The sequence below is a fragment of the Miscanthus floridulus genome, chromosome 10 (assembly GCF_019320115.1).
Source record: "Miscanthus floridulus cultivar M001 chromosome 10, ASM1932011v1, whole genome shotgun sequence".
NCBI lineage: Eukaryota > Viridiplantae > Streptophyta > Magnoliopsida > Poales > Poaceae > Miscanthus > Miscanthus floridulus.
Genome location: NC_089589.1, coordinates 66,442,305 through 66,455,490, shown reverse-complemented (window position 1 = coordinate 66,455,490; position 13,186 = coordinate 66,442,305). Strand labels below are relative to the sequence as shown.

The 13,186-nt window shown below is 45.5% G+C and overlaps 1 protein-coding gene across 1 annotated transcript; it reads right to left on the bottom strand.

Moving 5' to 3' along the window:
- Positions 1 to 1,170: 1,170 nt before the first annotated feature.
- LOC136484822 (alcohol dehydrogenase 2) lies at positions 1,171 to 4,503 on the bottom strand. The gene is made up of 10 exons (XM_066481779.1): positions 4,202 to 4,503; positions 3,980 to 4,116; positions 3,825 to 3,871; positions 2,731 to 3,056; positions 2,547 to 2,629; positions 2,355 to 2,430; positions 2,177 to 2,238; positions 2,000 to 2,095; positions 1,719 to 1,880; positions 1,171 to 1,598 (listed from the first exon to the last, which is right to left on the bottom strand). The coding sequence occupies exons 1-10, from the start codon at positions 4,233 to 4,235 to the stop codon at positions 1,482 to 1,484; spliced, it is 1,140 nt and encodes a 379-aa protein (XP_066337876.1). The 5' UTR covers positions 4,236 to 4,503; the 3' UTR covers positions 1,171 to 1,481.
- Positions 4,504 to 13,186: the final 8,683 nt, after the last annotated feature.

The window sequence follows — 13,186 nt, the reverse complement described above, 5'->3', positions numbered from 1 at the left end:
TGCAAGATGGCTACACTCTTCTTCAGTGTTGCAGTGCATCACTTGTTCTGGAGTCAACGAGTCCAATACTCCATTTGAAAGTTTCTGAAACCATGTCTATAATAAAAAACTTCTACATTAATCATGACTAACATAGAGGAGAAACTAAATAGAAAGGAATATTAATTTGCAGAAGACATTATTATATGCTATTATTTGTCTAATTTTGTGTGCTCTGGTTAGTGATGGTTGCTGTTGAATTGTTGATTTTCATGTGCGTGAATAAATTGTTGGCGGGTACGGGTGACCCGACGGGTATGATTTACCCGGCCGAGTATGGGTCTGGGGAAAATTCCCCACCCATGACGGGTATGGGTATTCTGACGGTACCAAATTTTTATGGCGGGGATGGGTCTGAGGTGGCCATACCCGATGGGGATTTACCCGTTGCCACCCTTAACTGCCTGTATGTGCGGCCAGGCGAAACATTCTCGGTGGCCACTCGCAGGATTGAGTAGGTAAGTTTTTTTTTTCCGTATATATGTATACTTATTTATGGGCAGATCTCAGGGTATGCCGTCGACCTACCGGCATACCCTGTAGGTCCGCCCTGCCCTGCATACGTGCTATAAATAGTTGCCATATATTCAGTCTCATAGATCCAACGGCGCGCTTTGCAGACTTCGCATGCTCCAATCGTGGTCTCCCACGCCGCTGCTTTTCCAACACCGCCATGCGTCAGTTGGATTTGTGAGAATAGATACGTGGCAACTATAGCATGTATATAGGGAGGCACGGTGATACAATTTTTATGCCATGCTCGGAGCCCACACAAATCGGTACGGAGAGGTTGTTGTAAGAAAAAAAAAGCGGCACGGAGAGGTTATGCGACAGAATCCTTCTACTGACCCACACACGCACACAGTCAACACCTACATGGGGAAAATGGAGATAAATATCCTGGGTCCATTAGCTCTCCCGTGCGACCCAACGTGGGAAAAATACACCCGTGCGAGTGCGACAAACCAAAGTCGTTCCGGTCGCGAACCGAGCTTGGGTGGGTAGTTCTTCACCAAGCGACACAACCATTGATCTAGAGGCGATCACTTGTTGTAGCATCCTAATCTCAAGACAACCTCAAGTAAAACTGCAATTTGCGAGGAAGGAAGGGAGGCTTGGAAGGCTGGAACGTTATTAACACTGACAATACTATTTCATTATTGTTATGCAAAATGGCAATTACATACAGGGACTCTCTGAAACCTGGCCACAAACGTTTTGTTTTTTTGGGTTTTCTAAGAAGGGCTGGAATTAAACCTGACCACACACAGCACACACGGACAATAAAGACGAAACCGTGAAACAGAATACAGGATGGGCATGCTCGCTCAGGACAAACATTAACATTTTTATTACTACACTGTACTACACAAGGGAGGAGCGCCTTCAACTTTTCACATGCGTTGTTATGCAACATGGATGCAGAAGCTGGCAATGAAGCTCTAGTCCTCCATCCTCATGATGCAGCGCAGGCTCTCCCCCTTGAGCATCAGGTCGAACGCCGTGTTGATCTCGGAGAAGGGCACGCTGTGTGTGATGAACTTCTCCAGCTCCAGCTCCTACATCGCAGGTTATTGATGAATCAGGAGGAATATCTTTGAAGATTCAGGTTTTCCTTTTCACTAGCCTGCAATTAAAAAGTTACAGATCCAGCGATTCATGGTCATTATTATATTTACCTTCTTCATGTACATCTCGACGACGTTGGGCAGGTCGGTGCGCGGCTTGTAGTTGCCGAAGAAGGTGCCCTTGAGAGTCTTCTCGTTGAGGAAGTTCATGGGGTGGGTCTTGAACTGGTCCTCCCTGTGCGGGACACCCACCAGCACGGCGACACCCCATCCCTGCATTCACAATTACAGTTCACAATTCAGAGCGCCGCCCGTTTCAGATTCCATTCAGTCTGAAAGCAAATGGTGATAGAATTACAGAAGAATCATTGGATTGGCTGATGAGGACATACGTCGTGGACACATTCGAAGGCGGATATCATGGCATTGACGTTGCCGGTGCACTCCACGCTGCGGTCGACACCGCCGTTGGTCAGCTCAATGAGTACCTGCAACAGCAATGAGCAGTGGATATCAGATACACAAAGAGTCAAATTCAGTATACTCATCAGAACAAAAGAAACACAAACCTCCTGCACTGGCTTGTCGTGGTCCTTGGGATTAACGAAATCAGTGCAGCCAAATTTCTTAGCTGAAAAAGAAAATGGAACACGTTGGTAAGTTCAGTGTACCATCAGCATCAAGAACCATATAAGTACAAAACTGACATTATACACATAATAAGGTGACAGTGGATTATAAAAGTACCTTGCTCGTATTTTGCTGGGTTGATGTCCACACCGAAGATCCTTGATGCCCCAGCCAGTCTAGCACCTTCCATAGCCTGATCACGTGCAAATGTAGTACAGAGATTCAGTCCAATCATAATCCCATTATGTCGCACGACACGAGTACTTGTCAGATCGATGCTGAAAAACTCTTAACGCAGCCAGCACTTACAGCAAGGCCTACAGCCCCAAGACCGAAAATCGCCACCGTCGAACCCTTTACTGGTTTTGCCACATTCAGTGTTGCGCCAAGACCTGCACCAAAGCAATGACAAGGATTCAGTAAGCCATCCTGCTAAAACATGATATTCCTTGGGAAATATATGACTGAATCAAGGACCATGCATGCATCTTACCAGTTGAGATACCACAGCTGAGAATACAAACTTTGTCGAGAGGCGCCTCGGGGTTGATCTTGGCGAGGCAGCCGACATGGATGACGGTGTACTCGCTGAAGGTGGATGTCCCAACGAAGTGGAAGATAGGCTGTCCGTTGATGGTGAAGCGGGACTTTCCATCGCCGATCATCACGCCCCGGTCGACGTTGATCCTGAGGAGGTCACACATGTTGCTCTCCTCCGACTTGCAGTGAGCACACTCCTTGCACTCGCCGGTGAACACCGGGAGGACATGGTCGCCTGGTGCGAGCTCGGTCACACCCTCCCCAACGCTCTCCACGATGCTGCGAGGAGAGTTATTAGTTTGGAACGAAATGGATTTATTAGACAGCTTGGACTAGTATTAGGAGTGTGAATAATAATATTCATTAAAATGCTATCAACATCCCACTTCAACAGAATCGACTTCTCTATATATGCAAAATTAGTCAACCGAGATGTTTCAAGAAATGAATCATGTACTTGTCTCTCAGTCTAAGGGGAAAAAACGAATACATATAAACATCTTAAGTACAGTTCTTATTCTAGAACACGTAAAAAATATTATCCTAAGAAAAAGGCTAATTATGTGTGTGTGCTTGTGTCATGACTGACTTCGTGTTCCTTGAATCTGCACATGAGGCTTTACTTGATGCTTTATATCCAATTCAATAAAATATGCACACTTGCTTTCTTTAGTAATGGAGGAATTCTGGAGGAATTTGGATGGTTTGGATGAATGCTGGAGGAATTTGTGAGAGAAAAACACTGTTCCAGATGAAAAAAAGAAGCGGATCAGGTTTAAGGCACGCGAACGGGCCGGAATCTCAAACCCGCTGCCAAAACAGTGCTCGAAATGAATTGACTAGCTATATTTAGAATCGAAGCACTAAAACTAGTAGAAGCGCACAACTAAAAAAAATATAGTGGAAAGAAGTGATGAGCTCAGTGCAAGAAATAGAAAACAGTAACAACACAACAGGACAGGTTTCCTCAAACACACACACACAGAGAGAGAGAGAGAGAGAGAGAGAGAGAGAGAGCAGGACAGGGAGAAGAAGGCAAGTGCATACCCTCCCGCTTCGTGTCCTAAGATCCTCGGGAACACCGGAGTTTGCCCCTGCACAAAACAAGATTCAGCCAGAAAATCACACTTAGACAAATGCATGGAGGTCAAGAAGCAGCAGCGAGGATACACACACACACACACACACACAGCATATACTACCTTGGCCTCCCAGAAGTAGACGTCGGTGTGGCAGAGCGCGGTGTAGAGGATCTTGACACGCACCTCCATGGCCTGTGGCGGCGCCACCTCCACCTCCTCGATGGACAGCGGCTTGCCGGCCTCCCACGCCACGGCGGCTGAAGGGGATCCAAGAACCAAATCAATCCGATGATTAGGCTTCTAGCGAGTAGCCATCAGGAAAGGCAGAGGTAGAAGACGTACCTTTGCACTTGATCACCTTCCCTGCGGTCGCCATTGCTTGCTGTCCCTCTTTCTGTCTCTCTCCCGAAGCTCGATGGACCACTCCAAGAACACGAGAATCCAATCCTTTTGCTACTGCTTCTTCGCACCCTTTACACTTGGTTGATGATCAGAAATTGGCGAGGAAGAAAGCGGGGACGAGTACTGTATATATAGTGGTCTTGGACTAAGAGGGAGGCAGCGAGAGCGCCTGGACTGTAGCGGCGCAAGTTGGGGGAAGAAAGGCTCGGATTTTTTTAGTCGCGGGAGAAACCGGGGAGGTGTCCGCCGCCGCTTTCCGTCCGCTTTCACGACCACCGCGAGACAGCCTTGGCCCCGCCGGTTTCTGCCTCCGGCGGTTTCTTGTTTACGGTTTTCCATGTCCTCCAGTAGACATGACAGTAGTTAGTACTAGTTTTCCTCAATTCCCAATTATAAGCTCGTCTCAGGAAAAAAAAATCTAAATTATAAGAAATATTGAGTTTTCTAGATAAATTGTTTTTATTATATGTATCCATACATAATGTATATCTTAGTGTATAACAAATTTTATATATCTAAAAAAACTTAAAAACGTCTTATAATTTATAACGGAGGAGGTACCATTTTGTAAACAGCAGGCTACAATACATAGCTGCATTCTTCTCTGAAAGCTATAACAAACAATAGCAAGCTATAAGCCTACAACGAAGGCTATTTAATTTACCGGTATTTGTAAAAAAAATGAAAATTATTAACTAATTATGCACAAAAATATTTAATTTAAGAAAAAATTTATGATTATACAAAGTACTCAAATACATATACCATTTCTAGGAAAACATGTATCCACACCAATGACTTAAGTACTTAACATTCACTAAATTAGTCAAGATACTAATAACTTGTCGATGCAGGACCCACAGGATACCCCGCAAGGGAGAGAGAATATCTAGTCCAACTAGGATTCTCCCCATGTAATCTTAGTAGTATAGCTATTAAGTAATCCTACTAGGAAATCTCATTGTAAACGGACTAGGACTCTGGCCTCCTGACTATATAAAGGAGGGCAGGACTCCTGAGACGAGAAGACCGATTGTACAACACAACACTTGACAATCAATCCAACGCAAAGGCTAACGCCGACTGGACGTAAGGTTATTACTCGATCTACGATCGAGGGCCTGAACCAGGATAAATCGACTGTGTCTTGCGTTAACCATCGAGTTCTGCATACGCCGAAGCCCGAACATACTGCCCCGGGTACCCCCGTGGCAGGCTATCGGTGGTAAAACATCGACAGCTGGCGCGCCAGGTAGGGGGATTTCGGCGACTTTGCATCCGAGAACTCGATGGACCTCGACAACATAATCTTCCCGACGGGATCAACTTTCATCTTCGGCTCATGGATCTGCGAGGCAGACAACAACGGCAAGCTTCAGGGCCATCTCCTCAAAGATCCAGATCATCATAAAGAATTTCATATTTCACCAACTACAACGGATCAGCTCACCAGAAGATTCGCACAGCTCACAGTATCCGATTCAAATCAGATTTCACGGCCACTCGTATCCGATTCGAATTCAAACATCAAGGCGAAGTTTTATCCGAGTGCTTTCAAGAAACCGAGTTCTTTTTTGGCAAGATTCCAGAGCACAACCCAAAACAACTCGGATTACCCTCAGAGTTCTTCCAAGAAGTCGAGTTCTTTTCCATTTGGGCTCGACAACATGGCAAAATCCTATCAGGGACAGTTCGAAAGATCTTTCAATCCAAGATGCGGGATACCACTGATAGGAGCTCAGGAGGGTCTCGTGCTAACAATAACATCCCAAGACTGCATCATCCACTGGCCAGGTTCTGTTCCTGAGGACAGCGGTACCCAACTAGTCGGCACGACGACGACAGCAATTCTACCCTACCAAGAAGGAGACTCGATCTACGACACCGAGGCATCCACTAATGTTATTAGCAACTCCGACAGCATGAAAACTAACGCCAATAACAGAACGACTCATGCGCGAGAAGTGCTCATGGTTCGACGACCGCGGTCACCATTAAATCCCCCAGAAGCACCCGATGTCAGATCATCAGATGAATCAGAATCCAACATATCACCTTTTGCCCAAGGCTACGACGGAGAAACAGATAGTCAGAAACAAGCTAGAGAAAGAAAAAACAAGTTGAAGCAAGGGCGTCAACACCGTGCTAGGCAGCGCAGGGAAGCTTGGATCAGATACGAGTCAGAATTGGCTGAGTACGACAAAAGAAAATCGCAACGAGAAGTCGAGGGGAGACGCACGGCGAATACACCTTACGATAAGATTCGAGAAGCATTAGAAGAACTCGGAAAAACTTCACATCCCAGTGAGAAGTATGAACAGCTCCAGGACTTGCTCCGACCGACGATCCCGAAAACGCATGAAGAGAGAGCTCGATCAAGATTACCCGCCAGATCAACAACCCACAGGCAAGAAGATCAAAATCAAAGGAAATCCGCTTTCGAAAGACTTGGGCCGGGTGGAAGCCATGACGAAGGAAGTAGGAAGGAACATAATCAAGGCCACCGATTTGAACAACCAAGGAAGACTAGGAGTAGGGTACCTACCCAGACAATCTCGCAAGATTATTCCCGTCAGAACGATAGTTGGCCAGAAGAAGGTGCCGAATCCGAATTCAAAGAAACCAAGACACACGACAGATTCCCCTGTTTCGCGAACAGGCTTGCATTGGTACGATTACCTCACAAATTCAAACCGTCTAACCACTCCAAGTATGATGGCAAAACTGAACCAAGGCAATGGCTCAGAATATATTCACAATCAATTGAACTAGCCGGAGGAGACGACGATATCAAAACCCTGTTCTTTCCCATGGCACTGGAAGCCATGCCTCTCCAATGGTTCGACAAACTGAACCCAGGATCTATCAGAAATTGGGAGGATTTGCAAAGAGCTTTTTGTGAGAATTTTGCAGGAATCATTACACATCCAATCACCCATGCAGAATTAAAAGGACTCAAGCAAAAGGGAGGTGAAAGTCTCAGAAATTACTATCGACGATTCGGCGAACTACGAGCTCAAGTGCATGACATAACCGAACGAGAAGTAATTGAAGCTTTCTCTCACGGAATCATGGCTAGGTGGCAATTTCAAGACTTCTGCAAAGAAAATCCGAGAAACAATGAAGAATTCAGACGAACAGTAGAAAAGATGATTACTGCAGAAGAAAAAACACGAGAAAGGTTCCCGGACAGAAACAACCAGGACAACTCGGACAAGCAAAATCATCGAAATAGCAGACATCAAGAAAGAAAACGTAGACCAGACAATACTGTGGCAATGGCCGACAAATCAAAGAAGTTTACCAAACCCAGAAGATATGATGACATTGAAAACATACGTTGCCCATTGCACCCTAGTGGGAGGCACACCATCGGAAATTGCTATACTTTCAAAGATCGATACACAAGAAAAGATAGTAAGGAAGACACCAAAGAGGACAATCAGAAAAGAGAAGAAGACAACCACGAGGACAAAGGATTCCAAAAACCTAGGGGAACGGTAGCAGTGATTTTCTCAGGGGCTCCGGATTGCAGAAGCAAACATCAAGAAAAACTAGCACTGCGGACCATTATGACAGCAGAACCGGCTACACCAAGATACCTCAATTGGTCACAGTATCCTATCCAATTCACCAGAGAAGACCAATGGACTAGCGTGGGAAACGCAGGCCATTATCCATTGGTTCTGGATCCGACTATAGCTGGTATGACCGTCACCAAAGTACTAATCGATGGAGGAGCTGGGCTTAACATCATCTTCTCAGAAACTCTAAGGAAAATGGGACTACAACTCGCCGGGATGATTACACCAACAAGCACACCTTTTTACGGAATAGTACCCGGCAAAGCAGCCATGCCACTCGGACAAATTACTTTACCTGTTACCTTTGGAACTCCTTCAAACTACCGAACAGAGTTTATCAAATTCGAAGTCGCCGACTTCGATTCATCATATCATGCAATCCTAGGACGTCCAGCACTGGCCAAATTCATGGCAATACCACATTATCCAGTACTTACTGCTTAAGATGCCAGGACCCCACGGTATCCTTTCTCTTCGAAGCGATTTAAAGCGCGCTTTTGACTGCGACGTTCAGGCGATCCAAATTGCAGCTAAAGCACAAGCTGACAATGGAAGAAAAGAAATAGCCGCAATCGCTGCAGAAACAAGCCAAGAAGAATTAGAAATACCGGCTAAAAAACCCAGTATCATCGCACCACCAAAAGAAGCCGACGTCAAGCAAATCGACTTAGGCACAGGCGACACCTCCAAGACAGCAACTATCAGTGCTCACCTCTCGGCAAAATAGGAACTCGCGCTCACCAACTTTCTTCGGGACAACAAAGATATCTTCGCTTGGAAGCCAGCCGACATGCCAGGAGTCCCAAGGGAGTTGGCTGAGCACAGAATTGATGTTAACGAAAGCTCCAAACCTGTAAAACAACGGTTACGACGATTCTCACCTGACAAGAAGGCAGCAATTAAAAAGGAAATAACAAAACTGATGGCAGCCGGATTCATCAAGGAAATCCTTCATCCAGATTGGCTAGCCAACCCGGTCCTTGTACAGAAGAAAAACACGGACGAGTGGCGTATGTGCGTCGATTACACAGATCTCAACAAACATTGCCCAAAAGATCCGTTCGGGCTACCACGCATTGACCAGATAGTTGACTCGACAGCAGGATCTGCGTTATTATCTTTTCTCGATTGCTATTCAGGGTATCACCAGATCGCACTAAAAGAAGAAGACCAGAGCAAGACATCTTTCATCACCCCGTTTGGTGCCTACTGCTACAAGACCATGTCGTTTGGACTAAAGAACGCCGGCGCCACGTACCAAAGAGCTATCCAGACTTGCCTTGGGAATCAAATAGGTGAAAATGTGGAAGCATACGTGGACGATGTGGTGGTGAAAACAAAGAACCCAGACACTCTAATTGAAGATTTAAAGCAAACCTTCGAAAACTTGAAGAAATGGAGATGGAAATTGAACCCAAATAAATGTGTATTTGGAGTTCCCTCAGGACAACTACTCGGATTTTTGGTTAGTCAGCGCGGGATCGAAGCCAGCACCAAGCAAATTCGAGCTATAACAGAAATGGGCCCACCTAGAAGTGTCAAAGATGTGCAGAAACTAACAGGATGCATGGTGGCCCTCAACCGTTTCATATCAAGACTCGGCGAAAAGGGGTTACCTTTCTTTAAACTACTAAAGAAGACAGACTAAGTTCGAGTGGACAATAGAAGCCGACGAAGCTTTCAAAAAACTTAAAGAATACCTCACTTCATCGCCTATCCTGACACCTCCAAAGAAAGATGAAGATATGATGCTATATATCGCGGCAACTCCCACCGTAATCAGTACAGCAATAGTCATAGAAAGAGAAGAACAAGGGCGCGTGTATAAAGTGCAACGTCCAGTATACTACATCAGCGAAGTACTGTCAGAATCCAAAATCCGGTACCCACACGTACAAAAACTACTCTACGCTCTACTCATTACCTCACGGAAGCTTCGCCACTATTTCGAAAGCCACAAGATTACCGTAGTGACAGATTTTCCACTCGGAGACATCCTACACAATAAAGACGCCACAGGGCGCATATCCAAATGGGCAGTTGAAATTGGAGCTCTTGATATCAATTTCACCCCACGGAAAGCAATCAAATCTCAAGCCCTCGCCGATTTTGTGGCCGAATGGACAGAGATTCAACAGCCCTTATCAGATACAATCCTCGACCACTAGAAAATGTACTTTGACGGATCACTCAAACTAGGCGGGGCCGGTGCAGGCGTTCTCCTCATTTCTCCAGAAGGAAAACAACTCAAGTACGTCCTTCAGATATTATGGCAAGCTACAAATAACGAAGCAGAATACGAAGCCCTCATCCACGGGCTACGAGTCACGATTACCCTCGGAATAAAAAGATTACTCGTATACGGCTGATTCAGCAGTGGTCATCAACCAAGTCAACAAAGATTGGGACTGCACCAAAGAAAACATGGGTGCTTATTGTGCTGAAATACGGAAACTTGAAAAACACTTCCAAGGATTAGAAATTTTACACGTCCTACGCGATTCTAACATTGCAGCAGATGTCCTTGCCAAGCTCGGATCAGACAGAGCAAAGGTTCCACCCGGCGTATTCATAGAAGAGCTATCAGTTCCCTCTATCAAACAACCCGGTGAAACAACACATGAAATTCAGGCTAAAGGCGTTCAGATCTTGACAATCAACACTTCATGGACCCAAGATTTCATTGACTATATCAAAGAAAATAAACTGCCAGCAGATAAAGCAGAGGCCACACAAGTTGTTCGCAGAAGCAAAAACTACGTTTTAGTAGGGAATAAACTCTACAGAAGAGCAGCATCATCAGGAGTATTACTAAAATGTGTCTCATTTGAAGAAGGCAAAGAAATCCTAAATGAAATACACTCAGGTTGCTGTGGAAATCATGCCGCCTCAAGGACACTGGTTGGCAAAGCATTTCGCACCGGATTCTACTAGCCAACCGCTTTGAAAGACGCCGAAGAGCTTGTCAGAAAATGCAAAGGTTGCCAAATGTTTGCAAGACAAGCCCATATACCAGCTCACAATCTTATCTGCATCCCACCCGCTTGGCCTTTTTCCTGCTGGGGGCTAGATCAAGTAGGACCCCTGAAAAAAGCAAAAGGCGGCTTCGAGTACATCTTCGTAGCAATCGACAAATTCACCAAGTGGATTGAATACAAACCACTCACGAAGTACAGCGCAACCAAAGCAGTCGAGTTCATCCAAGACATTATGCACCGCTTCGGCATGCCCAATCGAATCATCACAGATCTAGGCTCCCCCTTCACAGCTACGGAATTCAAGAGCTGGGCACAAGACTGTGGTTTCAGTATAGACTATGCGTCCGTTGCACATCCAGAAGCCAACGGACAAGTAGAAAGGGCTAACGGACTCATACTAGCCAAGGTTATACGAAGAACTAGTGGACTATGGGTCCAAATGGATTGAAGAATTACCGAAAGTAGTATGGGGGCTACGAACTCAAATAAGCAGAGCAATAGGCCACTCACCCTTCTTCCTAGTTTACGGGTCAGAGGCCGTACTACCCGCCGACTTGATCTGGACTTCCCCAAAAATAGAACAATATGATGAAGGAGAAGCAGAACACACAAGAAGATTAGAACTCGACAGCTCAGAAGAAGTCAGAATAAACGCTACCCTCCAATCAGCCAGATACCTACAAGGCTTAAGACGGCACTACAACAAGAGTACCCAACCGCGATCACTACAAGTTGGAGACTTAGTACTAAGAAGGATACAAAAGACTGATGGACGACATAAGCTACTCAGTCCATGGGAAGGCCCGTTCATTGTCACAAAAGTCACCGGACCAGGCACATACAAGTTGATGACCGAAGATGAAAAAGAAGTCAGCAATACATGGCACATCAGCCAGCTAAGAAGATTCTACGCGTAAAAACAACTCAAGAAAAAACAGATATGCAAGCCACAAGGGACCTACAATCAACGAAAGACAATACTCTTCAACAACATATGTATTAGTTTATACTCATGATCAATAAAGATGATATTCATCCACAGCATGTCTTGTCATGAACTCCAACGAGTTGTTTTCACGAAAAAGCAAAATGGCTGAAAACATGCCTGAGCATTCCCGGCCGAGAGCAAAATAGCTGAAAAGATGCTTGAGCCCGCCGATGAGGGTAGCTAAAAGCTAACACCCGAAACAAAAAGCAAAATGGCTGAAAACATGCCTAAGCATTCCGGTCGAGAGCAAAATAGCTGAAAAGATGCTTGAGCCCGCCGATGAGGGTAGCTAAAAGCTAACACCCGAAACAAAAAGCAAAATGGCTGAAAACATGCATGAGCATCCCGGCCGAGAGCAAAATAGCTGAAAAGATGCTTGAGCCCGCCGATGAGGGTAGCTAAAAGCTAACACCCGAAACAAAAAGCAAAATGGCTGAAAACATGCCTGAGCATTCCGGCCAAGAGCAAAATAGCTGAAAAGATGCTTGAGCCCGCCGATGAGGGTAGCTAAAAGCTAACACCCGAAACAAAAAGCAAAATGGCTGAAAACATGCCTGAGCATTCCGGCCGAGAGCAAAATAGCTGAAAAAACGCTTGAGCCCGCCGATGAGGGTAGCTAAAAGCTAACACCCGAAACAAAAAGCAAAATGGCTGAAAACATGCCTGAGCATTCCGGCCGAGAGCAAAATAGCTGAAAAAACGCTTGAGCCCGCCGATGAGGGTAGCTAAAAGCTAACACCCGAAACAAAAAGCAAAATGGCTGAAAACATGCCTGAGCATCCCGGCCAAGAGCAAAATAGCTGAAAAAACGCTTGAACTCGCCAATGAGGGTAGCTAAAAGCTAACAAAAAGCAAATTGGCTGAGTCGATCGAAATTTCAACTTCAAAAGACCCTCCAGCACTTCGTTCCGAAAAGCAAGAGGCTCGGGGGCTACAACCAGATAGGACCACTTTTCCCTTAGGAAAGCACAAGCGCCACTCAAGAAAGCACTCGGATGCCGAGTCATAGCACGAACAAAGCACTCGACGGATCACAAAGGAAAGAAGAAAAGAAAAGTACTCGACAAATCGAGGGGCCTCGTCAGAATAACGCACAGAGTTGTCTTACGGAGCAGAGACGGGAACAAGACAAGGTACTCAGCAAGTCAAGTAACTTCAACCGCACCCAGGCAAAGAATACATCGACAAAGATAAAGAATCTTCATTTAAAAGGAAGTGTAATATTACAAGAGGACGCTCAGTCGGGTCAGGCGTTGTCATCGGAAAGGGAAATATCAATATTTAGACTATCTACAACCCTACTGGCTAGATCTTCAACCTCGGGCTCCATCCTTTCAACGGCGTCAAGATATTCTTGGCTTTCAGCTTCTTCTGC

What these genes read in the sequence shown, in the direction of transcription:
- LOC136484822 (XM_066481779.1), bottom strand. Translation starts at nt 4,235, where the DNA reads ATGGCGACCGCAGGGAAGGTGATCAAGTGCAAAG. An exon ending in TTAGGACACGAAGCGGGAGG is followed by an intron (nt 3,057 to 3,824) that starts GTATGCACTTGC and finishes CTCTCCTCGCAG; the next exon opens with CATCGTGGAGAGCGTTGGGG. An exon ending in ACGACAAGCCAGTGCAGGAG is followed by an intron (nt 2,096 to 2,176) that starts GTTTGTGTTTCT and finishes TTGCTGTTGCAG; the next exon opens with GTACTCATTGAGCTGACCAA.